This window comes from Pseudomyrmex gracilis, unplaced genomic scaffold, assembly GCF_002006095.1.
Source record: "Pseudomyrmex gracilis isolate BER0280 unplaced genomic scaffold, ASM200609v1 scaffold_1, whole genome shotgun sequence".
Taxonomy (NCBI): Eukaryota; Metazoa; Arthropoda; class Insecta; order Hymenoptera; family Formicidae; genus Pseudomyrmex; species Pseudomyrmex gracilis.
This window is the reverse complement of record NW_018020585.1, coordinates 1,641,124-1,667,751: the sequence shown is the minus strand read 5'-3', so window position 1 is coordinate 1,667,751 and position 26,628 is coordinate 1,641,124. Positions and strand designations below refer to the sequence as shown.

The 26,628-nt window shown below is 34.7% G+C and overlaps 1 protein-coding gene across 7 annotated transcripts; it reads right to left on the bottom strand.

Moving 5' to 3' along the window:
* Positions 1-257: 257 nt before the first annotated feature.
* On the bottom strand, positions 258-26,602 carry LOC109851932 (piezo-type mechanosensitive ion channel component). 7 transcript variants are annotated; one of them, XM_020422558.1, is made up of 39 exons: positions 26,235-26,602; positions 23,237-23,329; positions 19,832-20,047; positions 19,457-19,692; positions 18,832-19,263; positions 17,767-17,889; positions 16,946-16,990; positions 16,418-16,535; positions 16,220-16,329; positions 15,883-16,149; positions 15,439-15,765; positions 15,203-15,348; positions 14,984-15,130; positions 14,788-14,921; positions 14,541-14,683; positions 14,274-14,450; positions 13,648-14,164; positions 13,477-13,572; positions 12,948-13,390; positions 12,468-12,864; positions 10,973-11,035; positions 10,439-10,584; positions 9,611-9,787; positions 7,903-8,190; positions 7,723-7,799; positions 6,883-6,960; positions 4,936-5,212; positions 4,697-4,854; positions 4,477-4,611; positions 4,215-4,376; positions 3,930-4,077; positions 3,549-3,763; positions 3,310-3,468; positions 3,110-3,236; positions 2,414-2,826; positions 1,959-2,263; positions 1,628-1,880; positions 1,275-1,502; positions 258-1,156 (listed from the first exon to the last, which is right to left on the bottom strand). In XM_020422558.1, exons 2-39 carry the CDS (start codon positions 23,298-23,300, stop codon positions 1,042-1,044), a joined length of 7,662 nt encoding a protein of 2,553 aa, XP_020278147.1. In that variant the 5' UTR covers positions 23,301-23,329; positions 26,235-26,602; the 3' UTR covers positions 258-1,041. The 7 variants fall into 7 exon arrangements, with proteins under 7 accessions (XP_020278147.1, XP_020278165.1, XP_020278199.1 ...); XM_020422576.1 differs by lacking the exon at positions 6,883-6,960; XM_020422610.1 differs by lacking the exon at positions 9,611-9,787.
* Between the last annotated feature and the right edge of the window lie 26 nt (positions 26,603-26,628).

The following is a 26,628-nucleotide window of genomic DNA, read 5'->3' as shown; positions in this document are numbered from 1 at the left end:
AATATATTTCTATAAACATGTAGCATATAGCGCTATTTTGTGAAAAATTAATGAGAAATTAATTCTAATACAATAAAATAAAACAATAATTTAATAATTAATTGCTACCAAATTTTTGTGCATATAAATAGACGTTTATATATATACGCGTATATTTAGTAAATATATTTTTCAAGTTTTTATATCTACACGCGCACGTTTATATAATATTTGGACACATTTGTTTCTCTCTCTTAATATATCATTTTAAGTATACACTAAATATATATTATTTTTTATGTGTAGAACATTCACAATATATATAAATTACTCTGATATATATTCTATATTTCTGCAATAGGAAAACAGTTTTCATTAATGTTTATAACAGAATAAATTTATGCCGAGTTTTCCTGAGATTTTTCTGCGAGACAAAATTGTCTTATTAAAACGCTTGATAACTTATGTATAATATTTGCAAGATTTTTCTCACGTCACACACACATTTGTGTATCGTATTTAAAAGTTAAACTTTATAATAAGCGATATTATTTTCCGCATATATTAACACACATTATGTTTTTTTTTTTTAATAATCTAACACGGCGCAGAAAGTTTATGAAATCTACTGGAAAGAGTTTTCACAAAATTAAAAATCTCGAAACTTGAATGGAAATATTTTTAATGCAAAAGCCTGGGAGTTGAATTTTTATTTGAATTCTTCTAAGTATGTGCGCTCTAAACAATGCTTCTCTTTCTCAAGAAAAAAACAATGAAATAATATATTAATAAAAGAGAGCAATACACGCAAACATTTGTAAACGACATAAGTTTTTTTTATCAATAGACAGGTTTAAATCTGATCTTCATAAAACTGTTTAGTTTTTCGCGCAATCTAAAACAATCTAAATTCGCCTTTTTTTGATGATATATTTCCGCAAATGACTTTAGTTATAAAACTCCTGTCTTTTCTTGATTATGAAAAGGAAAACTATCCATATGTTGTAAATGTTTGCAACGTGTGCGAAACATTTATGAAAAATTTTTCGTTTTCTCAACGACTCAGTCACGACGAGATTGTTCTATTCGTTGTCTCTCTTCTCGCTCCGTTTCTCCCTCTTCTTCGTCCTGATCCTCGTTATCAGTTCGCTCACCTTCTTCGGGCGGTCTCGTCCACCTGATAAAATAATGTTTGTTTTATAATCGCATTTTATAATCGTCAAGAGAATTCTTTCTATAATCAAAATTTTACAATAAATCTAATTCACAAGTGAAACAGGTGTAGAAGATCTGACCTGATCAATGTTTCCGGCGATCTGTAGAGGAAGATCAATTTGGCGAACAGATCTTCTTCGAGGCACAAGTCGCCACTTTCGCGTACCAGGTAAATGTCTAAGCAGAGCCGAAGTATTCTGTCCACGTAAGGCAAGTCGTCGAACATGATTTTGGGCGCCATATCGCTGACGATCTTTCGCATCATCTGACTTATGACTATCACCGCCGTAGTGTACAAACCCAAAATCCTATTCGCAATGAATTTGATTTGTTTAATCAAAGAATTATACAGTTTAAAAAAAGTAAAAAAACGTGTGTCCGTAATCTTAATTTTCAAACTTCTCCAAAAACCTTATTTATTAACTGAACTTACCCGAATCCACTAAGGAAGCTTAAACCTTCAGGGAAAGCCTTATCGTTGAAGAGGAACATCATAACGTATTTGCAATCGTTCAGTGGCACTATGGACAAGACTTTCTCGTAAAATTCGTCCGTGCACACTTCGCGAACTATCCACCACTGTTGATGGGCACAACATTCTCTGTCCACAGACAAGTGAATAGTGAGATTTCTATAGAGATAACTTTTGTCGTCGTTTTCGTCATCGTTGTCGGCTTGCGGTTGCGCTGAAAATTACATTTTAAATAAATTTTCTTACTTGTTCTCAGAGTTGCGTTAAATTCGTGTGAAGCAATAACGCTTACAATTCTCACGCTGCGATTCCATCAACTGCGAAACAATACTGGTGGTTCTGGCGGTGACTTTGAGGAATTTCGGAAAAGCGTGTTTTAACACTATGGTTGCATTTGCCGCATTCGGACTGTCGCCTAACATGTCCGCCAATGTTTGCCTCACAGGGTTGAATACCCCGTTTTCGTATGGTGGCAATTTTATGTCACGAACCGTCGTGGTAATTCCGGATGCGTCTTTGGCATCTGTTTTTCTTGAAACTGTCCACTCCACATGTATAATTACTGTTGTGGTATTGGAAATTAATTCGGTTTTCAATCTAAAAACAATAAGTTTATTTATCAAAAGCTCGTAACGTAACAGATGTTATTAATTTTGTTTAATATAAAATATTTCTGTGGTTTTAAATGTTTTCTCTCTTTCTAGATTTTAAATTAGTTTCTAGAAAAAAAAATTTTTTTTAGCAAACCTATCTCTGTCGGGTGGAGAAATAGCCCAAAGTTTTCTTGAGAAGCCACTGAATCTCACTGCAGCTACGTCAGAATGGACATAATTCTCGAAGAAAGTAACCGTTGATTTGTCTATCGTGTAAATTGGTATGTTTGTGAGACGTTTGTAATCCTCTTCAGTGTATTGAATAATAGAACTGCCTTGAGCCGACATAGAGTAAATAGGCTCATACGGGCCGATTCGTATTTTCATAGATACGTCAAACGGCAAATTCGATTTGCCGACCGTACTGCCGAGTGCAAAAAGAAGCAAAGGAAACCAGATCAAACCGATTATGAAGAGCAAAGCGATTCCGCCTACCATGTATTTGCTCAATTGTTTCTTCTTTTCTCCCCGCGGTTGCGGAAAGTCTGATTCGACTCCACGCATGCACTAAAAAAAAACAATTTCATATATATTTTTAATATTTTGGCATTACGTACTTGATAAATACTGTGCGATATAATTTTGTATTCCACTGAAAACATACTACCAGCAGAGAAACAATTGAGAGCGGCCATACAAAAAACTGCAATAGGTTTTCCGCTAGAAAAATCTAATAAAATCTTTTTTTTAGTTCGGAAAAAATTCTCGGCCTTAGTAACTATAAACTCCAAGTGCAAACACTTGCCGCTCTCAGTCTTCTCTCTGATAGTGCATTACATAAAGAACTTACTTTGATCTGATAAATACTAGCGAAGATATCTTCCATTTTAAACCAGTCCATTATAGTCATGGATGTGTCAGTCCAAATCCAATCCATCACTGCGCGAAGTTCGAAAAGGAAGGGCACCAGCATAAATCTAATAACAATGGTTGTTATTAATAAAGGAGCGACGTAAACATTTTGTTTGCGACGAATTTTGTTGTACCAACCCTTTAAATAAAACATAATTCACGATGCTGTATTTCTTACAGAGGAAGTTACCCAGTATTCGTGTTGGGTAACCTTGTCGCAATTGGTAAGCGGCCAACAAAAGATAGAAGCATTTTACCATGTACCATATTTGCGGCGGAAGATTATTGTTGAATTGTCTGCAATCATTAGAGATTTAGATATATATGCACATATGTGAAATATAAATATTCAGATACAAAGCAGAATATTTCCATACGTCTCTGTCACGCTCGGTAAAATGAAGAACATCCAAAGATGTACACCGAATACCAAGCAGTATTGAAAAATTAATTTTCCCACCATAGATTTTCGGAGAAAAAGGGCTCTGTCGATAACTATAAGAGCAAACTGCAATAGCAACATCAACAGGAAAGGCATGGGAACTCGATTTTCTTGCAAATAAGCCGTTACTCCACCGTCGCCTTGTTGAGTCTGAAATAAAAACGAAACACAAGTTGCAATATATATTGTGAACAAAATTATTTAATCTAACAGATCTCTTATATTAGTGATAATATTTAAACAAGAAATAAATTAACAGCTTTGAAAAAAAAACTCTCAAAAAAATTTTTTTGTGGAAAGAAGAAATGTAACTCACTCCAAACGCCGAAAATCCGAAGATGAGCAGAAGAAAGTTGAAAAAGTCACAAAGAAACATGTAGGCGTAAACATTTGTTTTCTCCTTGCCAGCTGGATTGATAATTTTTATAAAGAAAGTCTTCATCGGTTCACAATACTTATTGACACTGCAAAATTCGGAAGCGCAATTAGATCTGACGAGTCAGAAAGAGTGATTTAAATTAAATATCTATGTTTTCGTTCAATTTGATAAATATGCATGTATGTTTGTGTTTAAATAAAACAGATTAACACAGTTATTTACGTCATATCCATTGCTTTCGAAAATGACTCGGTATACGGATGCATTTCTTCTCCTTGCACAACTACGAGCTTCTCGTTATCATCGGTCACCAATGAAACATCTGTGTTATCCGTTGGATGTACGCTCGAAGATTGCTCTTGAGACGTCTTTACGTCCGAAGCACTTGGAGAATAAATATGACACAGTCAAATTAAAAAAAAATTAAAGCTAAAAAAATTACAACTTAAGCGTCACACGAATTTTAGCAATAATTGATACGTACTCGACTTCTTCTTGCGTATCGGATTCTTCCTTTTCTTTGCTAGACGGCGGTTTCGATACTACAGTTAACTGAGAAGGAATGATCTTTCGCGGTAAAGACGCTGCCGTCCATTGGCCCAAGGATTTTAGCATAAATCTATAACGAGTCACGATTATACAACATTTATTTTTGATACAGTATTTATGTTACTGTATGTATTTTTTTTAATATTAATTTGTACCTATGGAAGAACAACATAAGCAACAGCAATAAATCCCAGAGAGCGTAATCGGTTCTTTTCTCAACACCAATAATCTTTCGTGGTTCTAACGGACGGCTTGTCGCAACTTTCTGACCAATTAAATCCAGTTGGAAAATACATTTTACTATAACGATAGCCTGAAAACAACAATTTTTCTTAATAGGAATATTCGATTCTATATGCGGATGTACATGAAGGAACATGCATCTTGCACGTACCTCGATGTATGCGATTAGCGTCACCCAGAAGGTCTTGGAAGGTCGCGGAATGGTCAGAGAACCCCACAAGAACACCATGAGTGGCAATGGCGTTGAAAGTACGGACGCGTTCTTAATTTGATGAAGAAACACCATGAAGTAACAGAGCAAACTGGAATGCGCTAGGATTCCGAACCAGATAGACGCAGCCAGCTGTATAATAGGTGGTTGATCCATCTCCGAGAGCTCACCGATCTCATCGTCTTGTTGAGCTGCCAAAGCTTGCGAGAAAAATGTGCTGCATACACAAAATACTCGAGTTAATTATACTTTCGTGATGGGAAATGCAAATTGATCAATACAAAATCGTAGAAGAAAGATGGATCTTTCAAATATATGCCATAAATATAATTGTAACACGAAATACACATTATTATTTATTTAGTACGACATTTTCTAGCAAATATTGAACATTTACGAATGTCGCGTGAAACAATATAAAGGTGTAAAGTAAAATCCAGATATATCTTTCTTCTGTGATTTAATCGATATCAAAAGCACATTTAAAGCCCATTTCAGGAACCACGAAGTCACACCTGAAAATTAAGCTAAAACGTCATTCGGAAATATTGAAGTATAACATTCAAATGTTCAGTGCGCACAGTGAACGCTGTTGATTTTTTTTTTTTTTTTTATCGTTCACTGTGCGCGACAATTGGAACGGATACACTGCGGATATTCATTTTGCAATTTTTCTCGACTGTTGCCATGATCGTCGTGTCAGGAAACGATCTTTTGTTTTTGCTCTCAAAAGACTTGTCACACAAAAACCACGACACGAAAAATAAATAAAAATTTGCGCGAGCAATTGAGTATTTAAAAAGAGTCGGTGAACTGACGTGCCGCATGCGAAGACAAGGCGTGTGCAAATAGCGCGCTCAAAATAGTAAAAGAGCCAAGCACATCGAGATAGGCCTGGAGAGATATCACGACACACTAATCGGTACCTGGAGGAGGACATGTCCAATCCTCGCTCCAAACTCGGCGCCAGGATTCGGATGTGCGGCACTGCCAACGAGCTCCCTTTCCTGACACAAACAACACGACGCTCTTTCTACGTTTAATTCGTACATATATGTGTCGAACGCAAAAAATTCTAATCAAAATCCTAAGACATTACAATATATGAGTTTGACGCAATCCCATGTATGTACACAATCGTATGGACAAGCGGCGAATATAATAATAATAAGGAAAAAATAATTTAAAATTCAAGATAAACAGTAATCACATCAGGATGTTCATGCATCGAGTTGTGATCTGCATGTAATTATACTCTCTTGTAGTGTATCACAGAGATAAGACTTACGGCGAGCGATCCGATCCATCATCCACGAATTGCTTCACATATTTTCGATACCACGCGTATAGCATGCTGCCGGACATCATCGATCTCAGCTACATACGTGATTTTCTCGTAATTCCTAACACGGTTCGGATCTTTTCGCCGCAGATTAACACACTCGGATTTCGCGGAAGATATTCAAGCATAGAATAAATGATTTTTTTTTTTTAATTTGTAGCTCGTCGTAACAAACAAATGATATACTGTATTTTTTTATATATTATATGAAAAAATGTACAAGCTGTAGCTTAGAGAGAAAATAGAATTATAAAATAAAATTGTGAACTACGAGGGAGAATTCACAGACAAAATCTAACAATACGAGATACAATCATGCTTTTGCAAATAGACACGATAGCTAGTTTTTATCTTAACATGACAACGGACAAAACAACAAAATAAAATTGGAGATTGCTTGAGATTTTAAAAATTATTTTTAAAATATTGAATAAAACACATTCGACATGATAAACTTTATCTTTAAGGTGTATGTGTGTTAAACGTAATATATTAATAACTTCGCAATTGTTAAAGCATTCCACGCAAAATATAAAAGCCCTTACCTTTCTTCTTGCGGTCGCGGCTGACTCGGACCTTCACCAGGATCAAACGGTTCTTCCGTATTGCCATTTGTTGCCGATCTGTTACAGCGAGCACATTTACTACTACATTTAGCATCTACGTGTAATCTTTTGTATTTTGTAATTCCTAATACTCTCTGCTTTTTATACTTACACAGTTTTATCGGCATTAAAGTTTTGCTTTTTTTTGCTAATGTGAGATCTAATAAGATATTAAAGAAGCAAGAGTAAACAAGTGCTTTCTTACACCACCTAACGTCGAAATATGTTTCGCAACATTAAACACCAAATCAAATTATAATAATTCTTTGTCGCGTGACGTTAATGCTTAAATGTCTTAAAGTTGTTGTTAGTTTATACTATATAAAAATGATACACACATGTGCAGTAAGACTGAAACAAATTATTACACAAAATGATTTTAAAAGAAACTTTAGTAATAATTGAAATAAAAATAAATGTGTTTTGATATTTACAAGGAAGTCGACGTTTTGTAAGAAGAACAGACTCGCATATTTAAATTTCGAAAAGAACCGTATACAGAGAGAAAAAGAGTGGTTCAAATTGCAAATTACGCAGCTAAATATGTACAAGCTGATGATTTGAAAAGCTGAAGAATTACAGCAAGAGAGTAAGTAATAATATCCCCATGAAAGCTCCTTGTAACTAAACAATAAGTAATACAATTTTCCCTACGTTGCAGAACAAGATAGTAGTTTTTATGAATTCAATAATGAATTTACAACCTCTCAATCTTTAACGTAAATTATAATGCGTTGTTGTGCGATTATAAAAACGAAGTTCGATTTACTTGAAACTTACCGTTCTTGCATCAGAGGTATTGGCTGCCACATTTTATTGATGCCTAATCGCATTCCCATTCTAAAATCTGATTTTGCCTAAACAACAGTAAAATATTAATGAAAATGTGTACTGTACAATTTGCGAAATTTTATTTTTGTAGAACAAATTTCAGTTATTTTATCAACTAACGATTTATACCTTGAGAGTCTTTTTCTCTTTCGCTAAAACTTTGCGAATGTATCTATAGTCGTGGGAGAATCGATTCAAATATTTCGTCATCGAAATTAGAGTGCTGTTGATCATCACCAATAGAAACTTGAGGTACGTGGAAAACGAAACTTTTTTCTGTTCTTCTTTTTCCTCGTCACTTTTCTTGTCTTCCGCTCTTTCTTCTTCTTCGTCCGAAAGTTCCGGCGATTTGGCCAAGTCTGTGGCTTCTTTCTCCGTTTCCATCTCTACCGAAGTGAGACTCGTTCGATCGGGACCCTAAGCAATTTCACGATAAGTTTTGTATGTTAAAAGAAAAAAAACAAATCTGTGCTGTGCGGTGCGTTTTAAGTTCGCGATCTTGAAAATAATCAAATCTGTCGAAAAAATTGCATACATCGTACAACAATAAAATATTTAACATGTACCTTCGCTTAATATCACTTTTGAGTTCACATACTCTCTTACATTTTGTAACTTTTAAATTAACACTTTGTGTTTTTCATATCGACAGTTTTCGATTATAATCAAGATCTTAGTAATCTTTGTAAAATTATTTATTTAATACTGCTTGTTATATTTGTATACTCTTACTGTACAATAAGCGTACAATAAGCGTGATTATTACAACAGCTACAAAATATAAAAATTGTGAATTAAGCTGGTCTTCGTATGTTTTTTATATACACCAACGACGAAGAAAGTGCCTCACCATATATAGATCTGCAGTGTTACACAACATAAAAATTAATAAAAATTAAATAGAACGTCGAAACGATGCGAAGACGACAGCAGAGAGACGACAGCAGAGGTGCTTCTCCAATATCGCTTCTACGGAAGCCGCGAGCTTAGAAGAGAAGAAAAGAAACACCGTCAAGAACTAGCGTTGCAAGCGAGTAATCCAGTTGCAATTATTGCAAAACACGCTGTTGTTATCTTCTCTTGCGTGTTATTACTGTGTTATAAGTCATGTTTGCTAAATAAGAAAGTATAAAAGATCGGCAAAAAAAATATATTGGAATTTAGAAAATTAAGATCACACTAATAGTAAAGAGAATATATTAAGATTTAATTTGAGCTACGAAATTAATATCATAGAAAAAAAGTTCTGAAAAAAGGTTTTAATTATTAAGAAGAAAATATTACACAAGTGCGGAGCAATGTTATTGCAAGAGATAATTGAATTGCAGTGAGTCGTTAAGAAAAAGAAAATTAAGATATCGCGATAAAATACAAAACAAAAAATAAACTAAAGAGATTACTCAATTTATTGCGAAGAAAAGCAACAATAAAACGGTACGAAAAAAGAACGTACTAGCACAGAAGTAATACAGAACGTTTTGTAAAAAGCAATAGCCAATAATCAAGTTTTGTTGATAACAGTAATTTTTGCAGTCGATTTTTCCCGTTACAGGAAGGTAAAAAGAGGAATTTATTGTTTTAATGTCTGATGTGATGTCTAATGTGTGTGTTGTGTGAAATAAACACAATATCGTAAATTACTATTGTACATCTCCCTCAAAGAAAAAATCAACCACATATTTTTTTTGTTTTAGCGCGATCTGCTCAACAGTCTTTTGAAGACGAAGTATTATGTACATAAGTAAGAAAGGTAATTTATACGCAGATGATTTGTCTGCAGCGATCATGCAGCCTTTTTGTTTCTTTTTTTTTGTTTTAAGGAAAGGGGATGTCTCACATCAGTCGCCATGGCAGTGTCGGTCTCGGAGCGTGCGCTCAGATAGGACATGGACGATTTCTTCCGTGTCAAAGGTACGCTTCTACGTCGGAGTCTCAGGGCGTCCTTTTCGGTCCCTCCGTACATGGCGACGTGCGTCGCGATCTCAATGTCTGTCTTAAGCAGCGTGTTCATCAACTGCAAGGAGACTTACGCGTCAATTCTTTAGGATTTTATTAAATCCAAATTGATCGGTTTCGTGCGTCGTTTCCTGCCGGGCGTGTGTTGCGTGATCTCTCCTCAAAGAGAGGAAAGAGAGAAAGACAAAAAAAAAATAGGGAGCTGACAGAACCCCGAGTGGTAGATTTAGAGAATGAAAGAGAGATACATTATATACAGAGGGCAGCCGTAATGTTGACACACAGAGATTTTAGTTGCAATCGTCGAAGAGATCTATTATTTGGCTCTTCAAAGTGAGCCCGCTCAGTAAAAAGTACATTTTTGGAAAAATTTCAAAAATATCAAAAAAATCTTCCGATAGATTTGCACACATCTGCATGCGCGCACATATCTCTAGTTTCTTAACTTTTGAGGTAAAAGTTTATATACGAGTGAATTACTTAGACATTTGTGATATTTGAAATTTCTCCAGATAATTTCGATCAACCTTAGTGTATCTTAATTAGAGAATTAGTGGGTTTTATATAATGAAATAAAAACCTTCATTATACATGTGAATCAAAAACGTTTACAGCATAATCACACTGAAGTTTATACTCGGTTGTGAGTACGGAATCCTTGAAAAATCAAAATTGTAACTGCTTTTTTCACAACTTTGTATTTACGTACCTCCGAGACGGTCATTCTTCTTCCCCGTTGCTCCTGTTCGCGACGTCGTTCTTTTTCCCTCTTCTCAGTATCGCTGTCGGGTATCAAATCGGTGACGTCGTCGTCATCCAGATCGTCGAACATGTAATAGTCGCCCGATCTGATTGCTAAATGTAAAAAGAATGATCGATTCTTAGTAAATCATTATTTATGCTTAACACATAAGCAAAGCTATGCACAGATAATTATAGAAAAAAGTGCTCTCGTATTGAACATTACATTCAAATTTAATATAAATTTTATTACAATTTCTGTAAATAAAGCATGACAGACGTGTAAAAGCCAATAAATCATTAAATAAAAATGTAATTTATCAATAAAACAACTACTTCAAACTGTACATGTATATTTGGCAGACTATACACCTATATACAAGTTAAAATATGAAATAAATTTAGGATCATCAGAACAGGATCGGGATCGGTTGTTAAAAATTATCGAGACAGGATCAGTTGTGAGAACAATGCCCAGCTGTAAAAAAACATATACATTTACCCTCTCTATTGGTCTTCGGCGCACGAATTCTGTACAACGGCCGTGTTCTCGGATAGAGTTCATCTAACAAAAAACACAAAACATCAAATAAAGATAAAAACTGAAGAAAGAGCAATATTAGTACAGAGCATATAATATTATACAATATTACAAGTATTTTACATGAGCAAACATTCTCACGAGTAAAGACTTTTTCAAAGTCTCTAAAAAACCAAATGTATAAAAAACTGTATATATATTTTACAAAAATAATTTTTCCCGATCTTTTCCCCCAAAGAGTAATTATAGCAACAAAAAAAGAGAATTATATATGTATACAATATATCTATAAAGTACAAAAAATTATAAAAAAAGTATAAAATAAAATTAAAAAACGTAAGACACACAAAAGTTGCTCTTCACATAGAAACGCACAACACTGACCTGCAAATATAAATATTTATGTACAATAGTCATTGCTAATGGCAAAAATATACATTTTTAGTCATACGTTCTTATCATACAGAATAGTATTTCATTACTATTCAAGAGAAATAGACATTACTAACAGAATTTTATCGCTCCTAATAAAACCAGACGAATATCGAACGTAAAGTGTTTCGCGTAAGTCCTAGACGTGCGGGCGTGAGGAAGCGTATATGTACAGAACATCGTAGCACATTGGCGACGAGAATATTGTTGCCGACGAGTGATTACAGGTGTGATGCGAGCGCGGAGAACGAGACGTCGTCGAGATCGACTGGTGTGGAGTGTGCAGGCCGTTTATCCACGACGGCCTGACCGGCAGACTGGTTTGACGTCGATGTTGTCTTATGGAAGAAGTGAGCGAACGGTCGGCTGCGCCGCGATCGTACGGCGGGGGTGAGAACACCGGGAATGTCTCGTCCGGCGACGGTCCACGAGGGTTCAGCTCGCTGCTGGGCGGCGAGCCGAACGAGATGCGTGTCGGCTCGAGATAACCCTCGAGACTGACCGTCAGGACGGCGGAATTAGGCGTGGGCGCCTGTAACAAAGACGCCGCTCGTGGTGTCAGCGGAGGCGGCTCGTCATCGTCCTCGTCGAGAGGCGTCTGATATCCCTGCGGTGGTGTGTGACCCGAGGACACGCAAGAACTCGCGCTAGATGTTCTCGCCAGCGGCGCCTGTCCTTCTTTTTTGACGCATTAAAGACACAGATACGTTGGATATTACATCTGTTGCATATGTTGCGAATGGACGATGGAACAGTGATAGAAGATTGTTCGTTAACGCAGAACGATCTGAGAACGATCAGACTGATATCCATGGAGGGAATGTTGGTTTTAATAGAGATTTTTCAAGTTTACTCTGATTTGGATATATGTTTATAAGATATTCGTAATATTCATGATATTAACTATTTCAAAACTTTCCGACAATTTGATACATATCTTAAAATAGCTTCGATAGAATATAATTTGTTTCGATGTTGTTTAAGATTTCACAACTAAAGATGTTGATTAAAATGATTGACTTACCGACTTTGTGAGTCTGCGGTTCTTTGTAAGACGGTCCTTGTATCTTTTGCTGATTGGCCTTGATCTTGTCCATCTTGAACTTGAGTTTTTCTAAAACAGTTTTCTCAACATTCTCTTGAACTTCTATGCGTTTCTGATTCAATTCCTCGAGTAGTTCCGCCCCGCGAGATGCTAAAATACTCATAGCTTTCGTCTCGTCGACTATATGGAAGAAGTAGTAGCTCTTGAAGAGTCGTTTCTGTAGCAAGAGGAAACTGAAGCACAGTCCGTCCCAGACCATGCCGATGTCGTCACTTGGAACAATACACTTGGTTGGATCCAATATTATGTCGCTTTTGAACTTCTTCAAGCATGCAATGCCCAGCAGTTGCACCACCCAACAGGCTGAAGTTTCGACCTACACACATAGTCTTATAATTTCTCGCAATTGTTTTACTACATATATGAAACCTCGAATTTGAGAATATCATCGAAACTTACCTCTTTGATGAGAACGCAACCTACACCCTGAAGTAAAGCCTTCGAGAAAATGACGATAACATTATAACCGATCAGCAAGTTCCACCATTTCAAGATGGTCTTCATTGGTCTCAAGTAAAAATCGCTTCCTTGCCAGAGAAATATAAATGCTCCTATGAGGTAGCCGAGCGAAAAGAGATTTGTTCTTTTCGTTCCAGCCAAGAACATAATTGACAGAGTCACCCACATGAGACTCATCATGCTACCGCGTTTAAATATATCCAACCACGAATGTATATGCGACACGTAATCCTTTACGGGATTCACGAAGTTTGGTTTCTCCATATCTTGGAAAACGGAATAATTATGACCGGCCACGAAATCTTGACCGGATTGCAGGGACTGTTGTTCTATATGGAAGACCAGGCTTTGGCGCACGATCATCATTAATAAAATAAAATCGCCTGAGAACAAAAACAAGCAAGAGAAAACACGCATAAGAACACCTACAAGTTACCTCGTTAGTTTAGCTTCAAGTCGTAAAACTTACAAATCAGTTTCTTGGGATTCGGTGGAAAATCGGGATCAGGGAGATACATCCATTCCTGCAATCTCCTCATTACTTCAGAATCACTCCACGGATATTCTAAAACAGATGGCAATTGTGTTATCAGAGTTACTTGCTTCGAGTTATTTACCCGCGTACGTAAAATTGCCTTACCTATACAAAGCCACGAAGGCGGAGCCACAACAATAGCGTACTGCACAGGCAAAAGAATTATGCCAAAGACTCTGAAACAAGGCCAGATTCGCGCCACGGTTTTTCTCTTCAACGAGAATAACAAGAGCAACCAGACACTGTATAAGACGGAATAAAAGTCCAGTCTGGTGCCAATTAGCGTAACAATCCCGATGAGACACATCTCGAGACCGAATTTATAGAATCCGTAGTTGAAGAAGAACTTCAAGCATTCCGGTACTCCTTTATCGGCATCCGCTCTGGTAATACTTGGGAACATCACTAGAGGAGTCTCCAACGACTGTCCCTTACTATGACGATAAAACCATTGACGGACTCTGATGATTTTTCTGAAGGTCGTCACAGTAACGATGCCGATGTAACCTTTCAGCAAATTAGACAATTTTCCCGGATCCACTTTCTTCATTCCGAACCATTCGGCTATGTTGTATTCAGTATTATTGCTCGAGTATTGCTGATTATCTTCGTTAACATTTCTCTGTAATTATTTTAGATAATAAATCAAATTAAACTATAAAATAAAAAAATGTTCTCTTAACTGTTTGTAATGAGAATAAACAAATAAATTTCTTTTCGGAATTTCTTACAGTGCAATTGACACTCCAATTCTCGTGATGAATATACTGGATTTGATATAACATCTTAGTGACCATCAGAATCGATATTATCGAGGCCATCACGTTAATTGCTGTTATCTGCATGTTTCTTTTGAAATTGATCGTAACGACTACAGCAACGATGAAAAAGAAATTTATAGCGCATACCTAAAACAAATTTCACTTATGTTATTATCCGACATATTCCCGTGAATCTTATATAATGCACGTGATGTCAATTCCAACGAGTTTACTTACATCGTCGACACACAGAAGAATAAACGAAACAAAAATAATCTTCTGCATATGTATCTCGAGGAAAAGCCAGACGTAATTATAAAAGTTTACCAGATGCTTCGTCACTTTTCGAAAGAGCGCGATTCTCTCTAATTTTGACATATCTGCAAACAATTAAAAAAAAAAAAAACATAATCGTTCCGTTAACGATAATAATTCGTAAAAATAATTAACGATACATAAATACAATAAGAGAAAAAGATCGTACGTTTTAATTGTTTTAACGTATACTTCGTATATTTTTCGTCTTCAGTGAGTGTAACCTCCTCTGTCGGTGAGGATATCGGAATATTTGCATCAGAAAAATGTCCCAGACTGGCGCGTCTAAACTGGCTTTCTGATCTAAAAATTGATAAAGATATTCATAAACATTGTTACTGTAAGATGATATGTATGTTACGCACCCAATTTTGTCAATGGTAGTGACTTCGAGAAAATCTTTGTGGAAATAATGGATCTGAAGCACTGTAATGATGACAAAGAACGTCGGTGTCAACAGCCTTACGAACAGATCTTTGGTCGCGTATGTTTCTAATCCAAAGTCCAGTTGTCTGAAAAACATCAAATAAATGTTGTTACTGAATGCAAAAACGAGACAACGATTAAACATAATTGTTACTTACAAATCTTGATCTATCCCGATATAGTCCCAATATTTCGGAAAATTCTCGAACTGATAAGTGTACACAAGGATTAGCATAATAATTGAATATCCGATAACAGTTAACCAGAACCCATACATCATCCTTCTCCATGCTATCCACGATATCTGAAATTTGCGCGATACTCAAAAATTACACATTTCAGTTAAGTACATTTTGATTTTTCGATATTGATCTACACGGTTCAAACGCCACACCTGAAACGTGATGACGAAGACGAGAAACAGCGACATGTAAACGATTCTGAATACCGTCATGCGTTCGCCAGTAATACCGCTGGTAAATAGCATAATCGCTACTACAGCAATCCAGAATTTGGTTAATAAATTCTTCAATAGTTTTCCGACATCTTTCATAAATTTACTCTTTATTTCCGGCGCATCTTGACTCATGGCGGTGGTAGCCGTCGAAACAGATACGTGTAACGGCGCCACCATATCTCTCAGGGTGGAAGATCGTCGTTGCCGTTTTCGTTCCGCCATGTATTGTCTCATAGTAATCCAAAACATTGATATAAATAAACACTGCAAATAAATAAAACAATTATACAAATTGTTTCTCTCTCTTATAAATTTTTGAATATACTTTTAAGTATATAAATTTTATCTGTGCAAGAGAACCTAACAACAACAACGTTATACCTTAACTATTAAATGCCAGCGACCAAGTTCGTCAGCTTTACTGAAGCCAATTTCGGCCATAGTGACACCGCTTATCACTCTCGGCAATTCCTCGTCAGTCAAATCCATGCTGTAAACGTATTGTCCAAGAAGCAGAAGAGTCGCATAGAACACGATGAAGGGCGAACACTTCATCATGGAAGCGCGTTTATTGGGAACCATCCATAAAATCAAAGCCCACAGAAGTAAAACGAACGTTGTCCAGCTGTGATACATTATACTCCATGTCTAGAAGATAATAAAGATGACTCAGATAACTTCGATTTGATCGTTCGGTTTTATACATTTCAACACTTACCATCATTATTATGTTCGTAGCAAGGTACGATGAGTTTACTATTAATTGGAAAATAGAAAACACTGCCATGATTATTTGCTCGACGATACCTGGTGTGTCATCGGGCGCTCCTGATTTACAGAATTTATTGATTAAATTTTGTTCGTTTGTATTTTATTTAGTAGAATCAGTTTTACATTTATGTTTATTATTAATCACCTTCACTAAGACTTTGCATTTGTATGCTATCATCTTGATGGCCATCTTGAGCGACGATAATACTTCCGGTAGTGGAATCCTGAAGAAGCCCCGTCCTTCCAGATCCAAATCGCATCAGCTGTCAACAAATCGAGGATTCTAGCTTTGAAATATTTATAACAGTACAATATATATCAATTTATTTTATTTCTACAAACTTATTATTCCTCTACGTCTTTTTTTAAATTGCGTTTACTAAACCAGAGTACTTTTTTATTTTTCTACTTTATAGATAGATAATTTATTGTCAACTCATGCGAGAAAGTGTGTTTGTTTTTACCTTCACCAATTTAGTAATGTTTGCTAAAATAATGTGTTAATAGTGGATGCGTATGTAAAATATTTCAAAGTCTATTTGTGTAAATATGCGAAATGCCATATTTGCCCAAATTTTTGACGAAGTTTATTTGTATTCGTTTATGTCATGCGCAAAACCAATAAATTGTTAAAAAAATAAGTAATCATGCGTAATTCAAATGATATACGTACAGGCGTTCGCTCGTCGATCGTTGGCAACGACGAATCTACGACCGGCTTCTAAAACAATGGCAAACTAAACATAGCAGCATCCAAACGGAAAAGGTTTTGCTCAGCATTTAAATAACAACCGCACATCTGGAAGGCGACAGCAAATAAGAATACGGAGAGTATATTAAAACACAGGCGAGACACTTTTTTTTTAAAAAAAAAAAAGTCATTTCTTGAAGAAAACACAATCTAGACAGAAATTGTTGATAAACAAAGCCGCGTGATTAACATCAATAGCTATCTGCATTAAAATCGCTCAAAATGCAATATTGTACAATATCGCAGGCGTTATATGCTTTACAAGAACATATAAAAATTTTGCTATACAAATAAAATTAGCAGAAATAAAACAAAAGTACTTATGAGATTTTTGTAACAAATTTTTAAAAAACTGTCAAATAATTAAAATATTATTACAAAAAGTACAAAAAAATATATTATGTAATAAAATGAACAAAATATATAAATATCTGAAAATGTTGCAAAATTTATAAAATTGAAATGTCAAATAATAGAAAACAATATTTGTAAATGCAATATTTGTAAATAATACAATTTGGAAAAAGAAGTCAAAAAATAACGCTCTTATTAAAGTAGGCGAATGAACAAGCGGGAAATTGGCTTGAAAGAAAAACATTTATACGGTCTTTTGACATTTTGTGTTATATAAATCAGCAAAATAGAATCTGAAATATAGCTCACAAAAAAGAAAACGTGTAATCATAAATACGAAAAAACATCAATCATATATCAAGTCCGGCTCATGTGAGATAAATCCTTACGCGAGCCTTACGCCGTGCCGATTGCCATCTTTGGGAAGGTGTCCTGCGTCGGATGGACACGTGCCTGGACAAGGGAGTGTCCAGATTCTCCAGTTTGCCGCCTAATAGTTTCACTTCCTTTGCCTGTAACGCCTCGTTAGTAAAAGCAGGATATTTTCCACAAAAATCTTCCGCAAATTAGTAAATTTAGACTTAGGAATCGCTAAAAGTATATGAAATTGAAAATTTTACAAATTCAGTAAATTCTTTACTTTATTTATTTATAATTTTGTAAAATAAACTAATAATTACTATTACTTCTTTGATTTTACAAAAAAAAAGTAGCGACTCAAAATTTAGCGATTCCATTTTTTTCGACAGTTTAAAAAGCTTGACCACGCGCCAGCACTTAGAAATGTAAGTTAGTTCTTGTTAGACAATCAGCCGTTATTTGCAATACTCATGTTAATTAATTAATTATTCCTTAACCATGGGTTAATTACGTTATATAGACAAATAGCGTATAGCTTGAGACAATAAAAGCCTCCAAGTGGAAAATATACTCAAGTTGTCAGGAGAAGCTTTATAATTTTTTTATACCGAGAAATATACCATCTCTATACTACTTTCTAATGTCATTTTCTATACAATAAAAGTACACAGAGATATATTTAATTAAGTTTTATCTCTTTCTTTCTATGCTTATATTAAATCACCCAACATTAATCACACCACTAAATTTTTATCAATCTAGAATAATACGACAGAGATTCTTTTCTATATAGAAATTATATCCACACATATTTCCTTTGATATAAAAAATAACACCTGTATCTATTTCATAATAGATGAGACACACACAACGAGTTTTGTAATTTTCTAATTGTAGAATTATAACCATACTACTCTAATACTAAAACAATTCTAAATAATAAAAAACAAATTCGTTATTTTAACAATATCTAACATCTAGACATATTCTTATATGCTTAATTTTATTTCTTTGTGGCGGTTGTGAAGAAATCGCCATTTTTAGAATGTTATAATTTTTTTTTTTTGAATAAGTAAAAAAGCGTGTGAATTTACCGGTTTCTTGTTGAGAAATTGGGCTTGCAACGCGAGGACATAGTACAGCCAAAAGAGTCTCAAAGCGTATCCGTAAGTCAGCCAATCGGCGTCAGTTGTGTACTCCACGTCTCTCGGATCGGTACAGTTGGTGCGATATACCGCAGCTAGAGCCAGGTAACGCGACCAAGGACTGTCTATGGGAATGATCTCCTGCGGCCATTGATTCTGATAGGCAAGCAATGCCAAGATATGTACGATCACAACGACCATAACGATCCTGCAGATCACGGCGAAACCCTTTCGCAAATCTCTGTTGCAGGCCCAGCACGTGGCGGCGCCGAGAAACACCAGAAAGTAGAAGGCCGCTTCTATCGACGGTTTCAGGGCCGCGGCGCAGCATAACGATGCTAGGACAACGTAGGTCCCGATACGTCCCAGGAAGTTGATTATCTGAATTGTGGACGCACGTAGGTGTCGATTATCTTCGGTTACAGATATTGATTTTTTTCTTTGCAAGAAACGCGTTGTCACATGTAAATTTGTTCAAGTCAAGTCCGAGTTTTAAATAATTTTTACAATTACTACATATATGATTGTTAGATATGTGTGCGTACATAATTGTTGCTCAACTCTATCAACATACCTTTGTAGTTCTATCTTCTGTTTTCTTTCGCTGAGAATTATTTTCCTGGCGAAGCGACGGCTCGTTCTCTTCATCGTTGTTACGTTTTTGCGTAAGGAAACGACATATAAAATACACAATGAGCACGGTAGGTAAAACTATGAATTCCGGCGCCAGCCAATAAAACACTTCCCATACTGATGCGCTATCTAATCTGACAAAGCCAATGTGTCTGAAGAGCTTCTCTATAAATTCGCCTACACAAACATTTATTAAAGTTTATATAAATAATATATATAGTATGTATATCTTAGATATAAAAGATGTAAACTCTTACACACTCTTTTGTGCAAAAGTTTGTGCAGGTAATGCAATACTTTATTACGTTGCGCTTACAGTTTTGCAGAAAGTATCCGTATGGCGGCAGTGACAGAAGAACAATGTGAAAGATGATCTGAGCTACAGCTATAATAAAAGCTAGACCGACGCAGATCTTCAGATATACATCTGCGTGGCCTGCTTTGGTTCTGTGCGTCGGTATTGGAACCATTGGAGAATACAACATCAGAATCAAGTACACGATTGACAATCCTGTTGGTCGCCATATTGTACCTGCAAGATCAAAATGGTTTTAGATATCACAATTCTTTTCAAAAAAATAACAGAAACATATATAAACAAATTGATCTCAGAAATATCCAGCCATTTGTAAAGAAACGGATAAATCTTATATAGAATCATAATTTACAGATACACGATTTTAAAAAACAAAATATTAAAAATACATTTAAAAATAGCTTAGAAAATTTGCGTTTACTTCTTGTTTCAAATATAAAGTGATTTACCCTACTTTTGCTTTGAAAGTTTTATTGAGAGAATAACCTTTCGATAATATGAAAATTTAAAGATGTAAGGCAACATAAAAGCACACGCAAGTTTTGACGACATCGCGATAATGGTCATTTCCACGTTTGTGAAAAGGTCGTTTACTCGGAATTAGTCGACACGCGATCAATAATAATGTGCTTACTTACGAAATGACATTTCTACTCCTTCGAACATTTTTAAAAGACAAAAAGGGAGAACAAAAAAAGAAAGAAGAAAAAAAGGCACAAAGAGAAACTTTTACCTTTTTTATTCTTAATTCATATTTATCTTTCTTGCGTAATAGTGTAAAATCTTCTTAATCAAGAATTTTTGTACTGTTTATTATATTATCTTTGTTTTATTTTATATATTTGGTGTAACATATTTTTTTAAATAAATTAATTAACGTAAAAAACATTTACAAGAATGCTTTGCTCTTACATGATCACCCAGTATATAGTTAAGGCGTACATACTATACGTAGTGGTATAATTAGTGCGAATCATTATAAGGAGATTAGTCTGCTAACGATAATTACTTTTGCGTTATAAAAAGCGTTACGAATATTTCACAAACAAGCGTGAGTTATTTATCTATTCAGATAGATGTAACACACATAGAATGCGCGCGGTTCGTTTCTGTTTCTAGATGTTCACACAAAAACGTCATTCTCAGTCGCCGATGTGAACTTACTCATTCTATTCGTGGTGCGTGTTATATTTGCTCAACACTCGTAAATAACGACATTGTATTGTTGCCAAGCAAAGTTCATCACAAACTTTCACAGTAATTATCTTAGCAATAAAATGATTTATCTTTAAATTGGATATATATGTATCAGTTTTTTTTCTCGTGTAATAATGTAATTTATATGACGTTATTCTATAAATATTACGATATTATTTTAACAAAATATATCATTATTTTAACTTAATTTCGAGATTTACCTATTAGATATTATTTGTTTTTTAAACAAAAATAGCTAAATTTAGTGTTTCTTAAAAAAAGAAAAAAAACAGATAATGAGAATTTATAATATTGTTAGTTTTTCATATATTTAGTCACTAGAAATAAAAACAAATGCAAAATTTACATTTATAAAATTTTGCAGTAAAATAATACGTATTCTGATAATCTACAGATAAGATAAAAATGAATATGACACTTCTCTAATAAAAAAACTTTAAAATCGCACGCTTATGTTATAAATTAGGATTAAATGTTTGTTTCGACAATGTTAGCAAATCTTACTCTTATAAGATACAGAGATACGGGTTCAAATGCTTGCTTCCTAATTTTAGAACGCTCTTTAAACCACTCAGGAAGAGAAAGAGAGACACGTGTCAGTGATATCAATGTGGAATTCACGAAAATATATTTTTGTCCCGTCCAGTTTTGTCTCGCTTCATACTTTTTCTTTTTTTTTCATATTGTAAATTCATAAATAAAACAAAAAAATTTGAGTAATCTTAGACGTATATTTATCAACAGAGATAAACAATACGATACACATGTAGAGAGTTATTAAGAATGGTAAAATAATATATAATATACACATGTATAAATAATTCAACATCTGGCGAGAGATGATAACGCGGTGATAAACGATGACAGCATTACTCTCTAGCCGATAAATAAGCTCTGGATCAATGGAACAATTTATTCGGCAAAATGTAAGTAATTTTACAATTTCTTACATCTTTTAATTTAAAAAAAAAACTCTCATAACTTATTCCGTATTGATAAAGTATTAAAAGAAAGAAATTGGCACATAAAAATTAGGATATTGTTAGAAAAATTTATTAGAGATAATATATATTTATAATAAACTTATTTGCTTTGGAGAAGTAAAATAAAATGTTCTATTTTGTATAAATGTTTTGTATATAAATCTTTTCGATAAAAAATAGAGAAGGAAACAGAAAAGACGCGTGGTATAAATAATGAACACGTAATCATCAAAGATATTTATATATATCGTGGAATTTTATATGTCTTCTGATTTTCATCGCACAGATATCACTTGATATAATCCTAACTATGCTAATTGTACAGATCAAAATATCCAAGTCGACAAATTGTTCAATGCGATCTCTATTTCCAGTTGTTATTTCCGGTTAGTATTTTGTTACGATACATGATAAGATAATTATTTCGTGTTTTTTATTTTTCTAGGTTTTAGCCAATTTGTTAAAATGATAATCGAGAAGAGATAACGGTTAGTTTTAAGTATGATGTCACCCAGTGTGATATCAGGCATGTTATCGTTGTACAAAGACGTTTTTTTGTAATAAAAATAAAAAATGTGATTTTATATTGGCAAAACATATACTTTAACTTACTAGTTACGTCATATTTCATATGTAATGATTGGTTCTTATCTACTTTTTACAGCAAAAGATATAAACGTTTTATTTGTTTTTTTCGTGTATATGTGATATCGTAATAATAAACAAACTAATCAAATATTTTGTATGCAAATAAAAGATAATAGACACGAATTAAAACTCAGATACGTATTTTTGCAGAATTAATATTTATAAAGAACAATTTACCTAAAACTACATATTTTTTACGTTTTATTTTTATTTTTTAAATATATTCTCTTTCTAGTCAACTATTATGATCGTATTTTGATCGAGAAAACCGAGTGTTAATTGCGCTTCTAATTTTTTGCGAAGATCAGTGAAAGAGAAAATCGGTTGACGTAGCAATTAGAAAGAAATGCAATTGCTATGCAAAGTATATAACGTTGCATTTTTTATGTGTAACAAGATGTGATATTTTTTATGTTCAGGTTTTTGCTCACTTGTTTTTTTTGCTTTTTCTAAACTACAAACATGTGTATAAGCTATTCATTATGTACATAACATATGTATATGATACGGGAAGAAAAACAGAATAAGAGGAGGGGTTTTTATAAATGGGACTCACATCCGGCTAAAATCACTGGTAGAACGACCCTGAGGAGGGCCACGTTCAGCCAGTACTTCGTCATGTCTCGAGCTGCTTGAATGGCCTTTCACCCTGAAACAAAAAAAACGGACAGACCTAAATAAGAAATCGCGCGCACATCTACAAAAATGATTTTTGTTTCGAGATTCTACGCAATGCAAGGCTCTCTCGAAATCGATAAAGCGCTGTTGCAGTCAAACACAATGTAACCTCGTTTTATCAAGAGACGCAGTGCTGACGAACGTTCCGCACTGTGCCCTTCGTTTTACGATCGCGCTGAACCTTCCAAAGACCAGCGGGGTCTTTTTCACATAAACCGGTTTTCATCACTGTGTACTTCACATTACACGTTCCCCAAGCAGTCACGCTAGCTGCCCACAGTACCCACAGCGCGTGGTACGAACAAAACTGTGATATCGATATTGATACGATTACGTATAAAATTATATTTATACGCAACGTAAAGAACGATAATTGTTTTAACTTCACGCAGCAATTGTTAGCGTTTGTCAATAACTATTAAATTCATTAAAATAATTATTGTAATCGAACATGCATTCATTATACTGTTTAATTTTGCGTGTTATTTGACGCGCGGTCTTGCATACACATGTACGATAGATTTCGATGAGGCAGGCGAAACTAAATGCAGTGTCCGAAAATTTTCGCGAAACAACTTCCAATTCCGGGAATGAGAACGAGCATGATTTTTGGTCGTGAGAAAGAAGTGAGTAAAAAAAAAAAAAAAAAACAAGAGGCGCGCCCATCTTAATTACGGACCAATTAGGAGACGACATTGCTGAAAGGTGCGCCGGTTACGCTTTTATCGTATGAAGACCTACGCGACAGAAAGAGGAATAAAGCTTCACATATTGCGTGACGATATACCATCATGGGCAGTGTCAATCAAAAACTTTTATTGTATATAATTCTTGCATGATAAAAAAAAGAGTAGAAGGAGAGAGAGTAATTAAAAATAGTATGACTAATATTTTAATTGATTGCGCGATACGCGTGACTTGATTCTTTCTTGGTATATTGAAAAAATTTATCAGATGTGTTTTACAAATTAATTTGATACCTTTTTTTTTAATAGAAAATAAATATTTACTTACGCGAAAATAGAAAATATAAACTTTAATATTTAAAATATTATCCATTATTTTGTACATTACTTTGTTCTATCTGTCGGATAGTACTGATGAATCCCTTATCGGAAAGAAGATGACAGCGTTGAGTCGCGATGAAGTCGTCAATATGTTTTTTCTTCCAAAGAACAAAAAGTGATACATCGTCGAATGTTGTCAATAGCCCATGAGGCGTGTACCTAATGGTTTTTGATTGCTCGGTCGCACATGAAAGACGAAATGGGTGGATCAATGTCCTCTTTCGATAAATAAGACCTCAATTGCCAGCCAAATATATCTTACAGCACTTATGTGCAAATATAATCATCAATTTTATCAGGGCGTTAAAACCGTTTCTGATAACCTTCTTTGCAATTTTTTGCTACGTAAATTCGAAGATCTTAAAGTTCAACGTCGAATTCAAATAATACCAAGCAATAACGCGGATGCCTACACGTACAATTCACGTGTGCAGTATTTAAATCAGCTATTTAACTTGACATTTCTCGCATCATCAATATTCAAAGATTCATCTTATTTATCCATAATATCCACATGCACTCACGATGTAGTCATACAATGATTGCTATTCCTAATTAATGAATAAGTAAATAAATAAATAAATGTATTATATTTATTTAAGAATTGTTAACTTTTATTTAAGTTTTCTAATGTTTAATTAATAAATTGATTCAATTAAAGATTAATTTCAATCGATACACCGTTTTTCACAGAAAACTTCCATTATATCATCTAATATAATTTTTCAAAATTATTTATTTTCTTTTTATCTTCTCCATTTATATGGAAAACTGTTTTGATTGAATTTTGTAATAACAACACACGCACGGAAAAATTGCATGCCGAGTTAATGTGGTGTTTTGCATGCGAGTGCGTGTAATACGCTGTAACAAGGTGAGTTAATCAAGAGAATGCACAATGCTCATATCTATAAAAGATAAATTGTGTTGTGAAACATCGCGTACTGGAGATTTCCTAGTGTTTTTAACGGCAGACAGCGATAAGTCATTCCGACCTTTAGAAATGTTTTTTAGTCGCCAAAAAATTAACTGTTACGAATTTTTCTCTCAAACCGGTTCTTATCGACGCTTACGTCATGAGATGACAGAAAAAAATTTTGCGGAAGTTTTACGTTAGCCAGTTATTTTTATTTTTACATATACTGAATCAGCTTCGTTAACGACGGTCCTTGGCCGCGGCGTGTATTCGCGATAGCTCATGCTTCCGTTTACTGTAATTATTATGGTTGTCGACAATACGTGATTGCACACGATACCTATCACGAGTTCACGCCTGCACCGAGCGTTTTGCGTTTACCGTTACTTTTTTATATAAATTGACATAGATTTTTTACTACAAATTTAAATTCCAAAGAAACATATTTTTCCATTAAATTTTGTGCTATAAATATATCTATCTGCTAGATATATCTTCAAATTATCTGAGACAGATATTTAAAGAAAAAGTTTATGTTTAAAGAAATTGTTTAAGTAAATAGTTAGGTTAGGTTATATTAAAAAACAAAATTTGCGATAACAAATATAATCATTTAATCTGTCAAGTATGTTTTTTCCTACATATTATTTATTTATTGATCAAACAGTTTTTCTTTTTACGATTTCGAGACTAAACACGAAGCATTTGCGCGATGCTTCTTAGATACTTTATTCTCTCTTTAGCGAAGACCTGTTTCATATCAACATCCAAAAGCATCGACAAATAATGGAACGGCAAAACTTCCGAACATTCCGCGGCTATTCCTAAATCCGCAGCGTCAGCATCCGCATCGACGCGAATTGTATTGCGGTACTATAAAATGTAGCGCGTACCTTGTACAAGCGCACTGACACACCGATTCAGAGCATCCCCTTTCAAGGACTCTCTCCCATCTGTCCTCAGACCGATCGAACTTCGAAGTGAACAACATGCGCTTCTCGGCAACACACTTTTCGGCAACCGTGTAAGCAATGCACCACCGTCACTGTTAATTCCTACACAGCTTCTGGTCTAAACGGTACATTTTACCACAAGTATAATGCGTGGTTTTATGAATGACAGCTCTCGCGCCCACGTGTCATGTACTACGACTACGAAATCGACGTCTGTGTATCGACCGACACTCGACTCGCATTGACTCGCATCTATAAACGAAACTCCGGCCGACTTCAGCCGACGTCTGATAACCAACGCCGGTTTACCACTGACTGGACACCGTCATACAGA

Excerpts from the sequence above, each read along its gene's own strand:
- LOC109851932 (XM_020422558.1), bottom strand. The coding sequence starts at position 23,300 with ATGACGAAGTACTGGCTGAACGTGGCCCTCCTCAGGGTCGTTCTACCA. Across the intron at positions 10,585-10,972 it reads GCCGAAGACCAATAGAGAGG|CAATCAGATCGGGCGACTAT; the intron begins GTAAATGTATAT and ends TTTTACATTTAG. Across the intron at positions 4,078-4,214 it reads TCGAAAGCAATGGATATGAC|TGTCAATAAGTATTGTGAAC; the intron begins GTAAATAACTGT and ends CGAATTTTGCAG.